This window comes from Hirsutella rhossiliensis (genome assembly GCF_020360975.1).
Source record: "Hirsutella rhossiliensis strain HR02 chromosome Unknown scaffold00007, whole genome shotgun sequence".
Taxonomy (NCBI): Eukaryota; Fungi; Ascomycota; class Sordariomycetes; order Hypocreales; family Ophiocordycipitaceae; genus Hirsutella; species Hirsutella rhossiliensis.
In genome coordinates this window covers 3,506,182-3,528,049 of record NW_025408673.1, presented here as the reverse complement: position 1 = coordinate 3,528,049, position 21,868 = coordinate 3,506,182, and the positions used below count along the sequence as shown (strand labels likewise).

At 53.1% G+C, this 21,868-nt stretch overlaps 3 protein-coding genes across 3 annotated transcripts; 1 reads left to right on the top strand and 2 right to left on the bottom strand.

Annotated features, from left to right (window-relative positions):
* Positions 1-11,166: 11,166 nt before the first annotated feature.
* Positions 11,167-12,757, bottom strand: HRG_07172 (centromere DNA-binding protein complex CBF3 subunit; the record flags this gene model as incomplete). The annotated part of the gene is made up of 2 exons (XM_044865643.1): positions 11,167-11,276; positions 11,356-12,757. The coding sequence occupies 2 exons, from the start codon at positions 12,755-12,757 to the stop codon at positions 11,167-11,169; spliced, it is 1,512 nt and encodes a 503-aa protein (XP_044719605.1).
* A 434-nt stretch (positions 12,758-13,191) lies between these two features.
* Positions 13,192-16,735, top strand: HRG_07171 (PIF1-like helicase domain-containing protein; the record flags this gene model as incomplete). Its single annotated transcript, XM_044865642.1, has 4 exons — positions 13,192-13,288; positions 13,523-14,187; positions 14,242-14,360; positions 14,413-16,735. 4 exons carry the CDS (start codon positions 13,192-13,194, stop codon positions 16,733-16,735), a joined length of 3,204 nt encoding a protein of 1,067 aa, XP_044719604.1.
* Positions 16,736-16,782: 47 nt separating this feature from the next.
* On the bottom strand, positions 16,783-17,454 carry HRG_07170 (putative ectomycorrhiza-upregulated zf-mynd domain-containing protein; the record flags this gene model as incomplete). The annotated part of the gene is made up of 1 exon (XM_044865641.1): positions 16,783-17,454. One exon carries the CDS (start codon positions 17,452-17,454, stop codon positions 16,783-16,785), a length of 672 nt encoding a protein of 223 aa, XP_044719603.1.
* Between the last annotated feature and the right edge of the window lie 4,414 nt (positions 17,455-21,868).

Here is a 21,868-nt window from a genome sequence, read left to right as displayed (position 1 = left end):
TAAAAATGCTTGCATCCAGTGTTTTCCGAGCGGTGTGTGGTCTCCTTTGACGGCGAGCATGCGCTGCGCGAACTGCCTGATCTGCGAGTGAGTGGGAGGAAGGCCCAAGGCGTCCTGAATGAGAATCCATTCGGTAAGTTGCTTTTCCTGTGTCTGAGAAAGCCTCTGAAGAGCAGAAAATGCATCCTTTCTGCATTCGTGACCATGCATGCGATTGTAAAGAGTTGCCCTCAGGACGCCCCAATCGCGAGCAGCCTTCTTGGCGGATCCGCCATTGGCGATTGCCTCAAGGGCGCTGTGAATGTCAGACTCTGTATATTTCATCAGTAGTGGCTTGAAGACACATGCGTCAATTTTTTAGCAGATTGGATGCGTTTCCGCGGTGAAATTTGCTGTTGAAGTTGACGCAGCCGTTTAGGTTGGGCACCCATCTTGGGTGCCCAAAACAGGGGGGTGCCCATTTCTATGTGCAGGGACTTAGCCATAATCTCAGAGTATTGATCCGGTATCATCATTTCCAATTGGTGAGTTTTATAACGCGGATCCAGGATGTGAGCTGCGAATAGCATCATTTGATCGTCAAGCTTCTTCATATAAGTAACGTGTTTTGCTTTGCCCTTCGAGAAGGCGTCTCGAATGGACATATCAAGGTCTGTAAAGTCGCCAACTCCTTCGACTACATCATCAAGGAGAGCTTCCAAATCCCAATAGATATCGAGACTTTGTGAGATCGGCGGCATAACTTCGGAGACTTTCAGAGTGTGGTCTTTAAACGGCTTCAGAACCTTCCGCAGTTGATAGAGAGCGACAATCTCTTCTGATAAGGGCAGGAGGCACTTGACTTGCGGGTGAGTATCAACGAACTCAGTATACTCTGCCTCAAGCTCGAGGAATTGGTCAATCATGTCGTAGGCCGAATTCCAGCGAGTGTCGACATCGTAGGTTGGCTTCCGGTAGTGCGTGCGCGGCATGCTTTTGAAGTCTTGCTCCCTAGACCCGGATCTCAACATCCAGAGATTGAGGAGGCGGATTTTGGCAATCCCACTTCGACTAGAGTCTCCCGGAATGGTGTAGTTGTTGCTTTTATTCTCTTCGTCCCACTTGTCAAGCATCTTCTTGGCTTCCTTCGCTGTGCCTGCTTTGAGATCTTGCAAGACGCCCTCACAAATGAGCGAGGTAATATGAGCTAGACAGCGGATCCAACTCTTCCTGCCGTGAAAGCGCATGCGGGCCTCCCTATTGGGCTCACCTTGTCGTCGAATTTGGTCTTGAGAGAATCGTACAAAGACTGACAGAGCGTGCCGTTCTTGACGGCGTTGTCTCCGTAATGGCGAGAAGCTTAGGCTTGAGCCTGAGCTCCTCAAGCGTCCTCTCAACTATCTCAGCTAATTGTTTGCCAGTGTGAGATCTTTTGAGCTCAATAAACTCAATAACTTCTCTCTCCTCAAACTCCGGTGTAATCCAGTGCGCAATAATGGCGAAAATGGGCACCCGATTCGGTGCTGTCCAGATATCAAGGGTGAACGAGATGGTGGCACAATTGTACTCAAGCTCAATCTTCAGCTTCTCCTGCGTTCGACAAAGTCTGTATATATATGATTGCGTAACGTTATACGACTCCTGTACACACATGTTGTGTTGTGAGCCAAGAACATCTCTTGAAAAGCAGGAGTCTCGACAACAGAGAAGGGTTGTCGGTGTTTTACAAACCACCGGCGGATAGACTCCTTTGCCGTGAGTCTTGCTCTCTGCCTAGGTCGACCGCTCCATGCGTCTGCCTCTGTATAATCTCCTCCACCAATGGCGCGGCCGTATCCATTAATTCGAGCGTGGTGAGATTCCTTCGTAATACCGTGGATTTTTAAATGGTCTCCCATGCCAGAGGTAACCCTCGGCGGTTCGATTCGAGGACCTGGAATCTCTTCCGAAGAGTATTGGGATTTTGAAGGCACTCTATACAAGTCCACCGGAACTCTTGGAAGATCTTCGGCCCATCCTTATCCTCTGAGTAAAAGCTTCTGTCTATAGCTTCCTCTGCATATACCAATAGACGTGGCTGTTCTTGTCTCTCTTCTTGCGAACATGCTTTTGTTTGTTGTCGGCCCACTTCTTGATAAGTCCGGCTTTCTCTGCGAGCGTCATATGACTACTGTTCAATGGCGGCTCTGGTGTATCCGCGTCGGGCATGTCATCATCTGACTCACAGTCAGGATGACCCGGGGGCGCGCAGACAATTGTATCTTCGCCAGTTGGAAGAGGAGAGGAAGGAGCCGGAGTTGCGCTAGAATCAGCGCGCGCGCGGGATTCCGAGGTTGAATTGAGGACGTTCGATGCGGGCATAATTCTGCGTTGGCAATTTACGCCGGGTCCTTGGAGCAAAGAAATTCGCTGCGGCAGATGTTTTTGTTTCAGCAGGGCCATACTACGTATCATGTTATAATTAGCTATCCACTCGTAAGGTAATTAAATAAGGAGGGTAGATTGGAGAGTAATGAAGTTTTACCTGATCTTGGCTGAAAGGCTCGAGAATGGACGCGACACAGGTAGTCGGAACGACACCAAATAAACCACAATAAAGTGTCAAGGAGTCGGGGTTGAACGGGTAGGATAGGTCGTCGGTCAGGGCGTTGATTCGGGGGCTGATCCGAAGCCGCTGTCGGAATATCGAAGCAGGAATTAGGCGAGGTCGTGGTAAAATAATGTCGTGGCAGTTGTCGCGAAGACCGTTGCGCCACGCAGGCAAAGGTGGATGGGCTGACGACCCTGTCTTTCCGACAGCAGTAGAATTAACAGGTGGTCAACTGAGCGGAAATAACGCGTCTGAACGCGGCTAGTTGGCACAATATATCCTTATCATGCAGATTTTTCGGGTACTTCCTGATCGGCTAATTTGTATGGACAAACAAGTAGCAGTCATATTGGGCTCGAGGAGTAGATAAGTCCCTAACAGCCTCCAAATCGCGAGCTGACTCGATTCGTGTCACTCCAATTGTTCGCGCAGTATTGAGATGTTGAGGATCTGAACGCGTTTTTCGAATCAGCTTGCTGGGGGCTGTACAGCGGTATAATTATTATATTATATATCCAGAATATGGGTTGCCGAGCTTAATATGTGCTTGAAATGTAGTATTCCAACCAAAAAATGGGCTATCTGTAGGAATGTATCTATCTAGTGGTGTGACCAACCATGGTTGGCACGTGACCCGTACGGTCACGTGTGCGGCTGAGGGCAGCGTGCCCCCTTTCTCCACGCTGGCCTCTGCCTCCTTAGATAGAGAATCAAGACGAATACAACATCAGGTTAACCCTAGTACCGTCTCATTGCAGCAGCTGCCGCAGGTGCCTACCCACACTGATCAGTGACCGGCCCACGCCCGTCACAGACAGCTAAGTAGAAGAGACAAATTCCTCAACCTTCGAAGGTGCTATAGTCCGCGTCACTTTACTGTGGCCCTGAGTAGCGCTCAGAAGAAGGTTATTTGTGCTAAGAACAAGGAATCTCCCGCTGGTTTGCCCAGCCGCGCGAGAGTCCTTCCAACTGTTGATTACGATCGCCCGCTAGTTTGCCTAGCCGTGAGCACCGGAATCGACAGGCGACCACATCGCAAACAACTAGTAAGAACGTTCGACCCTTGACGTTAAGTAGCAAGATCCCCGTCAGTTCAGTCTGGCCGCGAACGACCTACTTAGTACGCGACGCTCGACCTCCTATTAGCGACAACTCGTATACGAAGAGACCAATACGAACCCCACATCGTCTCATTCATTTGATCACGATAGCCCCGACCGCCCGAGCTATGTCCCCAGAAGCCCAGCTCGAAGAAATATGCGACCAGATGCAGGCACTAGACATCCAAGCATCCGCATTCCGACAAATTAATATCGACCTTTGGGACAACGATATCACACACGACGAAAAGGACAAGATCGCAGTAACGACATATGTGGCAAAGTTCATATTCATCGTTCAATCTGGCAGTGATCAAGGATACGACCTCCTTGGTTACTTCCAACAGCATTTTGAAGAATGGACCGAAGACACATGGGACCGCGCCCCGAATGAATACAAGAGAGCCCTCAGGAAACTACTAAGGAAAAGAGGTATCTACACAGGTTCACAAAGGGGAAATTCGCAACACAATTTCTCATATTACAAACTATCGAGAACCCACAAACCTGGCCAGAGCAGGAGTTTACGGAGATGGTGTTTGATGAGAGGACTGCTGCCTTCAGGAGGCAGACAGCATTACTAGGATCAAATGCTTCCACTAATCCCCATCCGTCTCAACCTCCTTCACCATCAGTTACGCCCTTAGCAGCACCTCATCAAGGTCTTAACGAACCACAACCTATTAAGACCCTAACGAGCCCTCCTAACGCACCTACTCCTGCTCCGACTATCCAAGATAAACCTGCTCCGACCTCTCTTACTATTCATCCGACTTCCTACCGCTTCCAGAACCCCGATCTCGTCCAACCCGTCACCAACCCCATCCCCGAACACTTATCCGGCCCTGCAACCTTTGGAGAATACATGAATCTCCCGGATAACATCCCGAACGCTATCGTCGATAGCGACATCCAGCAGAAGTTTATGAAGACCTGGAACAAAGATCGGAACTACACAGGAGAGCCGTACGATCTCCTTGATGATAAGCTCCGCCTCTTCTTAAGCAACTGCTCTCATATCCAAGTGAAACCGTCACAATTTCACGCACTCTTTCCCGGATCCTTGATGGAAGAGCCCAAAGATTCTATCTTGATAAGATCACATGGGCTACGACGTTCCGACAAGCGTATGATATCTTCAAACAACACTTTGACACGGAAGTCAACCATGTCCACTACCATACTGACTGGACAACAATAACCTTTAACTCCATCCGTGCCCAAGATGCTTCGAAGACCCCACGAAGTGCTTCAAATCCTCTTTGATAAGCTTCAGCTCTGCCAACGAGCCCTTGGCAGGGAGTACGCAGGAGACCTCCAACTGCGTACAACGCTTATGAAAGCATGCCGTGGAGTACCCGAACTCCAATACGCTCTTTTCAAACCCGCCGATAACGTCGAGCACCTTCTTGCAGATCTTCGTGCATCCGTTGAAACCCATCTTGCCCTCATAACAACTTCTCAATTTCCCTTGACTTTGCTGGATCATTTGATCATAACGATCCACACCATCAGTACTACCTCGACCGTCGATACAATAACAACCGCTCTCGAGGTAGATACGGATATTCAGGTCAACGACCCAGCCGCGGATACAGACAAAGCTACAACCGTGGAAACTACCGGCCTCAAAGCCGTAGTAACTACAATCATAGCTACAGTAACCGAAACTGGACGAAGAAGTGTTTTGTTTGTGGACAAGAAGGCTGTTGGTCAACTAAACACTCTACGGATGAACGGCAAAGGCCAAGGACCAACATATCACTCAATGTCACTTCATAGGTGTACAACTCACGGACATCGGAGGCTATATTCTAGACTACGAAGGTCATGAGATGAGCAGCTTTGATGACACTGAAGATACATGGGAAGAACATGACAATAGCACCAACGATCACCCGGAACAATGGCAAGCAAGCCAAATGCTCTGTCAACAGGCATTCAATCATTTGATCACAGGAGAAGACGTCTATCAGACGGATCAAACCGTTGTTCCAGCCTCGCAATTTATTATTGAAGATCGCTATTCAAGGGATAGATTCCAAGGTATCATGATCGACACAGGTGCAGCAACATTTTCCACAGCAGGATACTCTCAGTACATCGCCCTACAACGAGAAGACCCTTCTGTAGCTCTCGACAGCTCCACATCCGGCCAGGCCTCCATCAAATTCGGCAACAGCGACGCCATCCACTCCCTCGGCACAGTCGCCCTTAACACACCCTCGGAAGGATCACGTTCCACGTCCTTCAAACCCCAACTCCTTTTTGCTCTGCCTTGCTGATATGGACCGGCTTGGTATCTATTTCAACAACATCACAGATACCATCAATTGTACTAATCATTGTACTAATCGCCCTACAAGCATTCCAGTCGTACGCAAATGGGGACATCCCTGGTTCTTCCTTACGAAAGATGAAGAGTCCATCTCGTTTCTTACGGAAACAGAGATTCGTACACTTCACCGACGCTTTGGACACCCAGCAGTCCCTAGGCTCCATCACCTCTTGAAGCAAGCCGGGCACAGTGACGTCTCGATAGACACATTAGAGACTATCTCTAAGTTCTGTCACCACTGTCAAATGCACTCACAAGCCCCACGCCGCTTCAAGTTCACCCTTAACGATGATCAAGAGTTCAACTACGAAATCATCGTTGATGTGATGCACCTAGGAACACCACAACGCCCTGTTCTACACGTTGTGGACTCAGCTACTGCTTTCCAAGGAGCCAGATTTTTACCGTCAATGTCAGCTAAAGATACATGGGAGACCCTCCGGACCCTCTGGATCGACACGTATCTTGGACCTCCTGATACCCTCCGTCATGATGCAGGAACTAACTTTGCTTCTCTCGAATTCCGGAACGAAGCAAAGATTATGGGAATCAAATGCTCTCAAGTACCTGTTGAGACGCATTGGTCCATTGGAAAGATTGAACGCTATCACGCACCCTCCGACGCGCCTTTAACATCCTCCATGCTGAGATTGGCCACACCACTTCCGCCGAAACAGTCCTTCAAATGGCTGTTAAAGCAATCAATGATACGGCAGGACCTGACGGTCTTGTGCCTACGTTGCTTGTTTTCGGCGCATACCCTCGCGTATCTACAGACTCGCCCCCTTCCGCTTCTACCCTCAAAAGATCGGAAGCTATGCAGAAAGCGATGAAAATGCTCCGCCAACTCTCGGCAGAAAGACGAGTTAAGGATGCCCTCCATGCACGCAACGGCCCGAGCACGACAGAAGTGCTATCCTCCCGCTGCAAAGTGAAGTTCGCGTTTGGAGAGAAAGACGGTTGGCAAGGACCCTTCAAGATTGCATCGATTGATACCCATAACATCACCATTGACACAGTCAACGGCCCCAAGTCTTTCGATCGACCCTTGTACAACCGTATCTGCGTGATGATACCACTCTTTCCGACCCTACACACGACACAGACCCTCAGGCATTCGTTCAGATCTTAATGAACAACCGGCTCAAGACCCCGTTAAGACCCTAACGGACCTGCCTGCCCGACCCGAACCCCCGCCCCCGCAGAGAGGACGCCCACCAGGATCAAAGAACAAGCCAAAGGATTTGATCATGATGGCCCAAGCCGTAGACCAGAGCTTCTTGACCCAAAAGGAGGAAGATGCACAAGCTCTTTCCTCAAGCTACGGTCTGATGGCATAATCACCTCTCCTGGTGACCCCTTCGAAGAATCCGATAACAAAGAGATTACTGACCTCGTTGGCCGCGGTGTATTCCAATTTGAACGATACGATCAAATGAGTCATGGAAACTATAGAATCTTTCGCTCTCGAATGGTTCGTGAAGTCAAAGGAATCAACACTAAGCCCTACGAAAAGTCTCGACTTGTTATTCAAGGACATAACGACTTTGAGAAGACCACCCTCCTGACGCAATCTCCGACAATTCAACGCGTTAGCCAGAGACTCATCCTCGCTATTGCCCCGGACTTCTTCAAAACTACGGCATAACCCTCTCCCTCCGTGATATCACTCAGGCATACCCGCAATCCCAGACCAAGCTTTCCGGACCATTCTTACGTATTTGCCCACGGAACTACAAGGCAAATACCCTAACGGAACAATTATTCGTGTTATTAAGCCCCTGTACGGTATCGCAGAAGCCGGAGTCCATTGGTTCCGCACATATCAGCAGCATCACCTCGAAAAGCTGGATATGTCTACCTCCACCTATGACTCCTGCCTACTGATTTCGAATACTGGCCCTGACACGCTCGGTATTGTTGGAATGCAAACTGATGACACCCTCATCCTTGGAACGAACAACTTTTCTACCCGTGAAGAAGAAGAGCTACAAAGGCAGAATTTCGTTCCAAGCCCAAGACTGACATCACATACGGAACAACGGTTGACTTTAATGGTGCAAGACTGACGTTGCTGAATAATAACCCCTTAAGAAAGGATCCCTTTACTTCAACAGAAGGGACAAGCAGCAAAATGACCACCATTGACCCTAAAGCAATTGATCGTCACCAGCGCTACGTTGAGGAACGAGCGCGAGCCTCATACATTGCTTCAATTGCTCAACCGGAAGCTTCTTTCGATGTTTCAGTCGCCGCCCAAGTACAGACCCTGAGGATAAAGATTACGCAATTTTGAACAAGCGACTGCAATGGCAAATGGATCACCAACTACGTGGCCTCACGTACAAACCAATTGATCTAGCTACTGCAAAGCTGATGGTTTTCACCGATGGTTCTTTCGCAAACAACAAGGACTTATCCTCCCAACTAGGATTCGTCATTACCCTCGTTAACGAGACAAACCACAAAGAAAAACAGTTCGAGATTAGTGGTAACATCGTACACTGGAGTTCAACAAAGTGCAAACGTGTTACCCGTAGCGTCCTAGCATCAGAGATCTACGGTATGGCCAACGGATTCGACATAGGCATCTCCTTGCGATGACTATGAAGATAATTACGGAACGACTCAACCTTCCTCCTATCCCTCTCATCGTCTGTACGGATTCGTACTCTCTCTACGAATGCCTAGTCAAGCTCGGTACGACGAAGGAAAAACGATTGATGATTGATATCATGGCCCTTCGCCAGTCATACGAGAAGAGAGAGATAACAGATATTCGTTGGATCAACGGCGCAGACAACCCAGCAGATGCAATGACGAAAGCATCACCAAACCGAGCCCTGGAACGCTTCATCGATACCAATAGTCTGACAATTCGAGTCGAAGGATACGTACAACGTTCCTAACCGCTCCTTATCCCTATGATCAAATGATTGCTCCTATCAGGAAGACCCTTCACTTCTTCCCCGATATCTACAGCTAAGAACAAGACGTCGGACCCACTTTTTCGCAATAATGACACACGCCCTCACGGCACATTCCTTCACGGCCTTAACGCTACTATCCTTTAGACCCGTTCAAGGTGTTGCTGTGCTTCTCACAGCAAAAGAAGAGTTGCCTGTGTAGGAATGTATCTATCTAGTGGTGTGACCAACCATGGTTGGCACGTGACCCGTACGGTCACGTGTGCGGCTGAGGGCAGCGTGCCCCCTTTCTCCACGCTGGCCTCTGCCTCCTTAGATAGAGAATCAAGACGAATACAACATCAGGTTAACCCTAGTACCGTCTCATTGCAGCAGCTGCCGCAGGTGCCTACCCACACTATCCATTGATTGCCTTCAAGATGATGTGGCATTTCTTGAGCAAATGTTAACGACATGTAACTATCGAGGGTTATATCATCCGAACGAGAAAATCCAGAACATTCGAGCGGCACTACATTTAAATCATGTGCATTATAAAATGGCACTGTTCATGAGCTTCATGGTGTTTTTTAATACTCCGTATAGGGTGGCAAGATTGCTGAAACGGTGGCGTATCAGGCACTGTTAGGGTCGTTATACCACAATATATGGACGCCCTAACTGCCGTCCTTCGCCTCGATTTCCCCAGCGACGCCCCCGCCAGACGCGGGCGGCGCGGGACTAGGATTTTGCCAGTGGAGTGTGGACGGTGGAATCCAACTGAAACACGCACAACAGACTTTTAAATACGCAGAGCGTCATCACAAGCGCGGCCGAACTCGAAGTTACCGTGTCCGCGCGGGCAAACCCTTAATGATGGGGTCAAAGCAGCTTGTTTATTGATGTGTATGTGAGCCTGCCGAGGAAGAACAGGGAAGAGGCCCTTGGTGGGTGGCTTCGGGTATTGACCCTTTCCTCCCTGTATGTCCCTTGGCCGCGAAGCGGTGATAATTTTTTCGCCTTACGTTTCGACCATATCGCCATTCATTCACAATTTTTATGAATGAATTGAATGAAGACTCCTGATTTTTGATTCGTCGAATTTGAAGACCTTACCCGATTCGGCTTCATTCAATTCAAGGGTCCCGAGGCCGATTCGACTTCAAAATCTTCAAATATCAGCCCTAGTTCTTCCCTACTGACGACCCAGGGGCGCGTTGTGAGAGGAGTAGATCGGCCATCCTTCGTACGAATGGAAGGGTCGGCGAAAACCCACGCCCATCGAGTGAAATAATCCGATTAAGGAGCGCCTGCTCTTCCGTTGCTGTCAATTTGCGATTGTTAATGTTGGAAGACGCTCGTAGTCTCTAGAAGGTTCTATGATCATGTCGACATTTGTCAGCTATGTCTATATAAGACCTAGCCTTCCACTCCTTCTGTAGCTAGAGATATCAATAGGATATCCACCCTTGTCCACGGTCGGCCGGACGGCCGACCGCCGCCCGGAACGCCGCGTCTTGAAGGGCTCTCAAGGCTCGACGAGCTCGTCAAATTACGAGGGGGAGGGGAAACAAAAATAGTGTATTTCTACCTCTTTAGTTGTACAACTTTTGCCTTTCTGTTGGCTCGAGCTGTTTGCAAAATAAGTCCAGCGAGCAGCCGGTTTGCTGCTGTTGTAAGTTGACAATGTGCATCGCGGCCTCCTCGCTACACCTGTGGGCCTTCGCCACCTTGCGAATCTCCTTATAACCTCGAGCCGTAACGAATACCACTGCAATTCATTTTGTCGCCCGGCGCGCCACCGGCTTCCCCATCTACCGTCGAGGTCGGCAATGGCTGGCCCGCCTCGAAGGCCAACCGTCCACTCGCTCCAGAGCGCCTCGACCATTTTTACTGCTCGGCACATCTGATACCGTGGCGGTGGCTCTGTCTTAACCGTGATCGTATCTGTCGCCGTCGGGCTCGTGGCACGGCTATCAACAATGCTCGACTGAGCCGAGACGAATCGGCTTCCATCTCCTCGTCCTCCCTGCCCAACGACATCAACCACGGCCGGGGCCGTGGTGGCAGTGGTGGTCGTCGCGGCTGTAACGGAAGTTGAAACCATTCGAAAAAGGGACGACTGGGCTACCGCAAGACGTTCTTCGGTGGCTCGAAGCTGCTCGCTTAGCTCTGTTTTAAGCTGGATCGTCCTTGCTTCGTTCCGCGCGTCGATGGATTTAAGATAGTCCGCGAGGACCGGCATCGCCTGGACTAGGACTGCAAGCTGGCTTGGACGCTCCTCTTCAAGGACGAAGTCCGATAGCTGGTGCGCGAACGGGGCGTAGGCCGGATGCCGGAAGACCGGGTGGTTCCAAACGGGGCTGCCGGGGTATTTCTTCATCAGGACAACGGAATCCTGCAAGACAACCTCCCGTAAATAGAAGATGAGGTTCGTCGAACCCATCGCTGCCAGGTCGTTCTCCTGCTCGGTACCGGGACCGAACCGGCCTCGCCAACTGTCCAGCTCGGGCCAGATCATCGAGAGCAGGACCTCCGGCGGCGTCACGCCGGCACGGCGTATCTCGAAGCATCCGGCCTGCGGCGGGTGCCCGGCCATCGTACGCATGAACTTGCGAGGCAACGAGTTCAGGTAACAGCCGACCATCTGCTCCTGGTTCCAACGACCCGCGCGACGGATCTGGTCTTCGCTAATCCCCTTTAGTTCAGCCGTCCTCGCCCCCGAGCTGCGGCCGACATGCGTCTTCTTCTGCGACGTGACGCCGGCGTAGGCGAAGGCCTTGACAACCCACTCGCGCTGTGAGTTGTACGAGAAAGCCGCCGTCCGGCCGGTGCCGTTACCCTTGATTAGCCGGATGTCGTACCACGAGGACCGCCTGCTGAAATCGGGAAACGGCTCACTACCGAGATCCCAACGATACAAGAGGTAGAACGAGAGGCCACCCAAGATGCAGATTAGCGGGTTCCTATTCCGATACGCGCCGGCGGTCTCGAGGCGGCCGTGCTGGTTCTGCTTGCCGGCTCGTGTCGTAAAGATGAGCGGCATGCACCGGGTCGAGCCCTCCCCGGCAAACTCAAAGGTGAATAGGTCTGAGATCTCTGCAGCCCGACGATCGCCGCCACGGGTGAGAAGATAATGGCCAAAGAGGAGATCCACGAGGGTCCGAAAATGACACTCGGGCGATGTGCCGCTGTGGGCCCACAGCTCGTGGCATACTCGTTCGAACTCGGACTCCGAGTAACCATCGAGCAGAGTATCGCGGCCTTTATCGGCATAGTTCTCCCTGTCTCGTTGGGCGTCCCGGCGCTGTAGGGACTTGAGGTACTCTCGTACGTTGTCCTCGCGCGGCGACGGGTGCGTATTCATTCCGAGGGCCTTCTGCGTCCGGTAAAGATCCGTGATTGCGGTGACATAAGTTCGGACCGACCGCCAGGCCAGGCGGGTCTCGTCCTGCGGAGTATCAGTGGCGGCCTTGCGGCTCCTGACCTTCAAGGGCCGACCGGCCACCTCCTCGACGAGGAAGAGGAGGAGCTTCTCCTCTGTGACCGTAGCGCCGTCACAGTACTGTTTGTGGCGGCAGAATTGCTCGAATTCCTCTTGCTTCGGTGCGTACGCCGAGGTCGTATTCCTTGGCCGAGACTCGTGGATCGCAGAGAGGATCGTCTGCGCATTGGCGCGTAGCTCCGCGTCGTTTATCGCGTTCTGCCGGATGCGTTGGTCCACTCGTACGCTCGACGGCTTTGCGCGACTCCTGCCCTGCCCTGCCCCGGCCGCTGCTCCTGCGAGCTTCGGCTTGGGCCCCGCTTTTGTCTTCGCCTTCCGTCGATTTGGCGTCCGGGCCATGGGATATATCGTGACGGGGAAGACCAAGGCAAGCCTGCGAGTGACCACCAGTCCGGGTTGGAGCGGGGTGGCGCGCGGCGACGAGAGATGCCCTATCTAGCGATCACGATGCGCACCGCCTGGTCGGGTCGCCCGCTAAAATTCCAGTGGACAGGGCGCCGTAGCGAACGTGAATAGCGGCTTCTCCATCGAATCAGCGACGCAATCAGCGGGGGGCACCGATATCTGCGTATATCCACGGCGCGCGCCGTTCGGGTGGGGTGGATATCCGCAGATACGATTGGCCCGCCTGGTCGCTGATTCTCGGATTGCCCCACCCGACCAGATCAGCGGCGCTCAGCAAACCCTCGGATACCAGCCACTACTACGCGACGGTGGAAACGAACGAGCGAGGCAGCCTCCACTTGCATGGACTCCTCTGGCTGGACGGCAACATGCGATTGCCGAACCTGATAGACGACATGGCCAACCCCGCGGAAGAAGCATATCGTCCCCAGGTGATCCGATACGTAGACTCCGTCCTTCATGAGTGTCTAGAGGAAGATGCCGGAAAAGCCGTGCGACAGGAGAGGAAGCCCATCGATCCCGTGGAGGAGGTCATGACCAGCACCTCGGCTCGCACTGCGGCCTTTGAAGACGAATCCAATTTCATCGCATACTGTTGCCAAGTGCACTCCCACACATACACCTGCCTTAAGTATTCTCTGAAGGGGGTCGTCGATCTGGGGGCATGTCAACAGAGACGGACAGCCTGCCGCTTCAAAGCACCGTGGAAGATCGTCGAGGAGACAGGGTTCACAGAGGATGGCCTGCTTCAGATCCGGCGCAACCATCCACTCGTCAACCGGTACAACAAGTCGTTAGCGGTCGGCCTTCGCCACAATCACGACGTCTCGATGATCTTTACCAAAACCAAGGGCTTGGCCATGGTGTACTACATCACGAACTACGCCACCAAGCTGGATACGCCGATGTGGAAGCGCATTGCTCTCGCCGCCGAGGTTGCCCGCCAACTTCGCGAAGCCGGTCGTCCGACGTCTCGCGCACCAGGTCCCGCCCTGCCCGACGACAGGCAGCAGGCAGTATTGAACGAAAGCCGTCAATTCCTGATGAGAACGGCAAATCGTATCTTCTCCGAGCGGCAACTCTCGGCTGTGGAGGTCTGTTACCACCTCCTTGGATATGACACCGACTTTACCAACGTGCCGCATTGGTCCTTCCTGAACTTGACGGCCCTCTACTGGACAATCTTTCGACTGTGGGCGCATCTCCGCCATCAGGCCGGCGAGCTGACGGACGCCGAACAGCCCCCGGAGACAATCCCTCTGAGGCAAGGAGGGCGAACCCTTCTATGCCTAGAAGCGTACGCCTACCGCGGTCATGTTCTACAAGACTTATGCCTGTATGACTACATGTCAATGATTCACTTGGTGCGTCGAAATGGTAGGAGTGAAGATGAGTCTCACATTTTTCTCGATGGCCAGGATTCCGACTGTGACGGCTGGATGCAAAAGCTTCGACGGCCCGACCAGTACGCTGTCCCGATCTTCCAAGGATACATCAGCGACCACCATGAGGACGATCACCCAGTCTATATTAAGCGGTACGCTCTAACCCCCCGGCACCGTTTTGGCTCCGTCTGACGGCCTGTGCAGAAATTCTGTCCTACATTTGGCGTTATTCGTCCCTTGGGAAAACTTCATTTCTGAGAGTCTGGGCGATATAACCGACATATGGACGAGGCATCGAGCAGGGCTTTGTCCCCGCCTCCGTTTCTACGTCTCCAACATTTGTCTTTTGAGAAAGTCTGCTGAGGATGCGCGTAAGGACGCGAAGCTCTGGGCCACTCGATCGGAGGGTGACGACACAATTGACGTCGAGTACCCACTTGACGATGGCCGCTACGAAGAGGAGCCTCCAACAATGGCTCATCGTCAGGCCTACAGAGCTCTACTCCAGATTTTTCGAAATGCCGTGCAAGATACAGACGCCACGAAAGACTCCCCCGTCCTTGGAGGTTTAATACGCGACCTATGCGAAGAGAACCCGGCTGAAGAAGAACAGCCTTTTGTGCAACGTCAGGACGATCTATACCGGAATATACCCCAAAATCAAGTTGACGCCTTGTGCCAATTTCGAATATCTCGAGACGATGTCCAAGCAGCGGCCAAGGCCCAACAACTATTGCATCTTCGGATGCTGGACGATATTGAGGGTGGTTCTCAGGGCACCGTACTATCCACGAATGGCGCCGGCATTGACGATACCCTAGCTCGCTACGGCGATATGGAGTCCGCCGCTGCGCTCCCAGGTAGTGACCTCAATGAACAAGGGCCTCGGATGCTTGTCGACGTTAGTCCGGTCACTAGCTTCGTGGAGATGGGACGCACCACCGCGGCTAGCTTTACACTGAACTATCTACAGACCATGGCCCTTCAACTCGTTTGCGTATTTCTGGACAAGTATACTGCCAATCCGGACTCAGCTGGTCAACATCTCCAGTATACCGGCGGGCCAGGTGGCACAGGAAAGTCGAGGATCGTCGATGCCCTGAAGGACGTGTTCGCGGCGAGGAACCAGCCACACCTTCTGCAGATAACCGGCACATCAGGCAGTTCGGCGGCCCATATTGGTGGCACGACCATCCACTCGGCCTGTGGGTTAGATTCCCATCGCGATCCAAACAAACCGCCTCCCCCCTTCTCGGAGGCCAAGAAGTGGATATGGAAACAGAAGCTGGTACTCGTGATTGACGAGGTCAGTATGCTGGGAGGAGCCACTCTGCACAACGTCAGTCGTCACCTGCAGGCACTCCGTGACTGTCCGGACGAACCGTTTGGCGGGATGCCCGTCGTTCTACTGATGGGAGACTTCTACCAGTTCGCCCCCGTGCGGGAAACAAGCCTACTGATCATCAGACCGCCGGACCGAACAGAGACCCCCCTGCGACAAGCGACCATCCCTCACCACAGCGGCTGCAGATTGTGGCATCTGTTCAAAACCGTGGTGCTCCTCGAAGACCAAGTCCGCGCACGCAACGATCCCCAGCTCCGCGCACTCCTGGACCGAGTCCGTAACGGGCGCCAGACACAGCAAGACCTGGACTTGCTCAACGCCAACATCGTAGGACGCTCCCAAATCACCTTCCACGATGGTTTGCGTGCTATAACGCCGCTGAACCGCACCCGGTGGGCCCTCAGCATGGAAGCTGTCGTGGGCTGGGCGCGCTTCAACAAGCGCCATATCCGTATCTTTGTCTCGACTCACACCTGGCGCAACGGCACGCTTTCTCCAAACATCGTAGCGCGAACCATAGGACAAGGTGATGACTCCGCCTGCAAGGTCCCCGGCGTCTTCTTCTACGCTCAGGGCATGCCTGTAGTTGTGAACAAGAACATCTACACTGGCTTGAAAGTTGTGAATGGGGCCGACTTTACTGCCGTGGACGTAATACTCGATCCCAGTCACCCAGGATACCACTTGGCGGATGACGTGACCATTCACTTCGGGCCACCGCTCGGCATTCTTCTGCAGTCCGAGGAGGCGAAAAGCTTGGCTATACCGTCCCTCCCGGTGGGGACAGTGCTCATCCGCCCCATGTCGCATACGCTCGATTCGACCAACTCTCACTTCAAATTCTTGTCGGCAAGATGCACACGACGTGGATTACCCGTTGTACCAGCGTTCGTCCTCACTGACTATAAATCCCAGGGCAAAACGTTTGTAGAAGTACTCTTGGAGCTGCGCGGCAATCGCGTAACCAATGGCGAGCCCTCCAAATGCGATTTCACGAGCCTCTATGTTCAACTGTCCAGGTGTACTACGCTTCATGGCATCAAGCTCCTCAGTCCCGTGAGATACCAGGATTTTATTGACAATACGCTAGATCGAGCCATGGTTGATGGAATGCGCAGACTCACAAACTTGGCGGCGCAAACGAGACGGGCATATGAGGGTGGCGATGCAGAAAAGCGGTGACACTGGTCAATCTGATCGTTCATGTAGCCTTTTCGTGCGTAGAAGAGTTACACCTGATAAGGTGATCGGACCGCACGCCAATCGTCTGGATCTCGCTCCCCTCCCTTCCCAGGACGTAAGCGCTTTTGCTCCTCACAATAATTTACCCACCATTTCTCGAACGCCTGTCGGCTGTAAAGCCATCTCGGCGGCCCTTCTCCTTCCCCGAACAGGTCCAGGATATGGTCGCAGAACATCCACACTCCTTCAAGATGCTGCGGATAAAATGGCCTCCTGTCCTTGCGCGCGACCACGACGGTGCCAACTTGTGACTGCCATTCTGGAGGTGCAAACCCGGAGTCGGCATCAATGTTGAGATACGTAGCAATCTGGTTGTCGAGGTCTGCCTCATTGGCGGACTGAGTCCCCGTCCGATAGAGGACCAGCGGGACCTCGATGAGCGCTGGAACGGACGGCACCGACTGCGAAAACATGTCATGATTCGCAGGGATTGTAGTGGCAGACCAAAGGGGAAACTTGCGTTTCTCGGCCTCGCATCGGACAATGACAGCTTCGACATGCCCCGACTTGCTGTGCGTTTCCCTCAAACCTGATGTACCCATCGGCGGGGAGGCATGCGTGGGCGGCTGGGTGGGTTTTGCCGCTGGCGCCTGTGGCGATGCCTCTGGCTCCGAATCGGTGTCGATGTTGTCCCACTTTGAGTAATCAATCGGAGGCATTGGGTCAATTCGTGACAAATTGTTACACTTTACTGCATGATTCGCGAACAGTTCAGACTCCTTTGCCCTTCGAGATGATGGCCCCTTAGAAGTTTCCTCCACGTTCTTACCCCGCCCGCCCTCAACCCACCTTGTTGTGGCGGGGTAGAATGGCGTCAAGCAGCCACACTGCCGGGAGCAAGCCTCATCGTCTCAGCAGACCTGCCAGTGTGGAACCAAACTGAATGCTTCAGTCCCGTTCCTCAAGGCATTGGCGGACCCTGGAAGGGGCCGGTCTCCTGTTTGCCTTCCCCGCCAACGCCCTGCTGCCCGCTCCGGGCCCACTTCCCAGGCGGCCTTCCTGCTGCCCGCTCCGGCCCCACTCCCGGCGGCCCCTGACCGCCTTCGAGGAGAGGGGGCAGTTTGCTTCCTTGCTCCTCTCTTCGTGACCGCCCTCCCCTGCTAGCAGGATCAAACCGTCTTGACCTTAACCTAATCGCTCCGCGAGCTCTCTAACTCTCCTTCCTCCTAGCACACTCGTTGGCAGCCATCCACTTGCACCATGCCGCGAGAACACCCTGTCACCGTCTCACCCGAGGAGGTTCGCCGCACCTTGAGTGATCTTGAGTCGCAGAGATCCCAGCAGCGCCGTTCCTATCAACGCCCTTCACCGCTTGTCAGAGTTCCCCACGACGAGATCCTCCGCGTCTTGCACGATATGGACCGCCGGCGCGCGGAAGACCGAAGCCGCCGCCGTGAAGCTCAATACCAATATGCCGCACACGCCCAACCGCCGACCAATCCACCACCGAGGCGACTTGGGGAAGAGCAAGCGCCTTCCACTCCACCCCCCACGCAGCCGAAGCGTCCCCCTTAGAGCGGAGCAAACGCCTCGTTCTCCGCCGCCCACGCTACCTACAGTGGGGTGACATTAAAATCGCCTAATCCACATCGCGTTTCGCGTCTCCTCATAAAAGGACGAAGATTGCAACAGCACTAAGTTTGGGCGTGCCGGCTGCCGTGATCGCCCAAAAAATGGACTTTCTCCCCAAGCCGTGTACGCGATCAAGAAGCGTTACGCGAAGCAATCTTCCGCGAAAAGTTTGCCACGCTCTGGGAGACCCAAGATCATCAAGGAAAACGACAAAAGGCATATCCTCCGATGCGTCAAGAACGACCCTTTCATCTCATGCAAAGAGCTTCTCGAACAGACGGGTCTACGTTGCTCTACAACGACTCTCCGTCGGTACCTCCGATCACAGGGCATAGAACACCAACGCGCACTCCGGCGGCCAAAGCTCAGCGAGGAAGCGGCGCGAAGTCGATTAGAGTGGGCCACTAGATACGCCGAGAAGCCGGCTTCATTTTGGTGCTCTTGGATTTTCTCTGACGAGACGACAGTCGCCCGAGATGACTCGAAGAAAACTAAGTGGGTTTTCTGCCCACGTGTAAGTCGGTGCCCTACTTTTTGAAATGGCGATTTTGACCGCCCTAGGGCTCGCGGCTAGAAAGAAATCACGTACAACCTAAATCAAAGCCTAGTCGACACTCTCAGATGTTTTTCGCCGGATTCTCCTACTATCGACGGACTTCTCTTACACCATTGCTCGGCGACCCGAACTCAAAGCGTGGTGGCGTTACTGGACGAGTTATCCAGAGCTGTCTTAAAGAGCAGTTGCCAACAATTGCAGAGCCCGGTTCCGTATTCGCCCAAGATAACGCCTCTACACATACGGCTGCGGTTGTGCAAGACTGGCTTGTGCCATGGTGCGAAGAAAACGGGGTGCGTTTGGCCGACTGGCCGGCTTATTCGCCGGACTTAAATCCGATTGAGAATATATGGAAAGTCTTAAAGGAAAAAATTATAGAAAACCACCCCGACCTTGTTGACCTCCCAAAAAATGACTGTGCAAAGCGGAAGCTATGCGAAGCAGCGGTTGAGGCGTGGGAGCAGATTGAAGAGAGGGTGTTGGAAAACCTCGTGGATTCGATGCCTCGGCGTTGTGCCGCTGTTGTGGCCGCGCGGGGTTGGTATACTAAATACTGAGAAGAGCCTCAAAAACTTCTAACTTCAGCTAAATAAGATATATCCAACGGCTAGTCAATTGCCCTTAAATTGGCTGTGTTTTGCGCCTCTAAAGTTGGTGCGTTGCCGTACCAAATTTGGGTCGGATTTGGATTAGGCGGAACTTTTGGAAGGTCTCACGAAGAGAGCATGCAAGTGGGCATTGATTGTTTTAATAATAGGTGTGTTTTTGTTGTATTCCGTCGTGTCTCCCTCTTGCAATGCCCTCTTCTAGGCTCCCTATTTATATCCCTTTTTCAGTTGTATAGGTACAATATCTAGGAGGCTGGGCTCCTTTCCCCAGCCCCCCCTTTGCATACTGGCTTTCCCTAGTCGCCGAGGGCTCTTTCAGCTTCCCCCGTATATGCAGTCTCTCTACAGCCTGTGTGGCTGCCTAATGCGGTCTCCTAATAGCTTTCTGCAGCCTCAGAACTCTCTGCAGGCTGCCTTTCTGTCTAGCCCGTCGGGGCCCTTAGCTGTATGCCCCTTATGGTCACCCCGAGCTCAAGATCTCAGACGTGCTTCGCGACAGAAGGTGACTGTAGGCGCTCCCCCACGAGGGCCCGACCCCCGCGAGAATCCATTCAAGATCAACGAGACTCTGTCAGGTCTACTCTATATCACTATAACGCCGCTTTCCGCGCCAAAGAGCAGGCGTCACAAGATCCTGGTGCGACGAAGTTCCACTTGCCCTTCAGGTAGCGGCTACCAAATCGTTCTACCAAGCGTTCACGGACGAGAGGACGTTGCCGATTTCCCACTGCGTCTTCTGCTACAGGAAGACCCCGCCTTGCGAGCTCTCAGCCATGCAGTGGAGAGGTCGTTTGTCGCCCTCCCTGCTGCGGGCGACCAGGGCTATCCAGAAGTGTGACGCTTGCCTTCCGCCGCACGAGCGCGCAGGAGTTGACGTGTGCCGCGAGTGTCGCGTCAGCTTCGACAGTGGACGGCTGCCCAAAGCCTGCTCGGTCAACAACATGGCCATCGGTTGTGAGCATCGGTACCCCGAAGAGCTTGATGACCTCTCTCCCGTCGAAGAGAGACTGGTTGCCCTGCATGCGCCTTTGGCTATATCACCAAGTTCACGGTCGACAACAAGACCCGTTCGGGAATCAGTTACCGCAAGCACGTGAAGGGACATATCGTCGTCTTTCCGAACAAGGTGGACGATCTTGTGGCCACGGTTCTTCCTCATCCCTTGCTGCAGGCCATTGAGAACATCCACGTCTCTTGGAGCGGTTCGGGCAAGCCTGGCTCCGCAGACGTCAGACACCTGCTTCAGGTGCGCAAATCTCGAGTGGCAGCTGCCCTGGCATGGCTGCAGAGGAACAACCCGCTTTACGAAATTACGAAAATATCGCAATCAACCAAGCAGAGATGGATGGCTGGCAGTATGCCGACGGCTCTACTGTTCCGACCGTTATCATGGACCGCATGCAAAGAGAGGAACCGTCGACCATTGAGAAGACACAAACGGACCATATAGTCCCGGACTCTGATCGAGGTTTAGAGGAAAACAGCTTCAGAAGCATCGATGAACTGGTGAACTCGATCAATCCCACTTCTGCGGCTGAATCTTGCGATTTGGACTGTACTCTGTCGACTGAGCAGACTCAACCCTCTCCTGGTGAGGCGGCGACTCTTCTTGTCCCCGACTCGGCTGCCATCGGCCAGGAAGTGGAGACTGTCTGTGAGACGTCTACTTCCGGCATGTTTCCTCTTGATGGACCGGCTGCCTTCTCCGAGACCGATAAACTGTCGTTTCTGGCCGACATTATCAACGCCAATCCGGATCGACATGGCACCTCTGTGCCGTGCGTTATGCAGGTCCAAACTACGGGAGACCAGCCGTTTGTCCGAGTAGAGCGTGGTGCGGATTTTGCAGACAACTTGCACGAAGATTTCTTCCCTCGAACGTTTCCGAAGCTTTTCCCGTGGGGAAAGGGGGGGCCGAAATCGAAGGGCGACTCCAGTCGCAGCTCACAAAGCGATGTTGCCGACCGTCGTCCGAATCACTCGCTTAATTACTGGGCCAGACACGTATTGAAACGGCATGGAGGCCGATTTGCCACCCATCCTGTCTTTTGTTTCTTAGTATTCAACACCCTCCTTCGCTCCTCCAACCGCCGCATCAGCATGGCCCGTGTCTCTAAAGATTCCTTCCACAGACTTGAGCAAGCCTATGCGAACTTGACCGAGGACCGACTGAAGAGAGCCGAGGCGTAGATGCGGGAGACAAGGACTACGTCGGACCCCGACATATCGCTCTTGCTTCGCGAGCTGTCGATCTTTGGCCATGCGCAGCCGCTCTCGAACGAATCCCGTTTGCTTATGCGGAGGAAGATCCAAGCTCTGGACATCCGCGCCGGTATG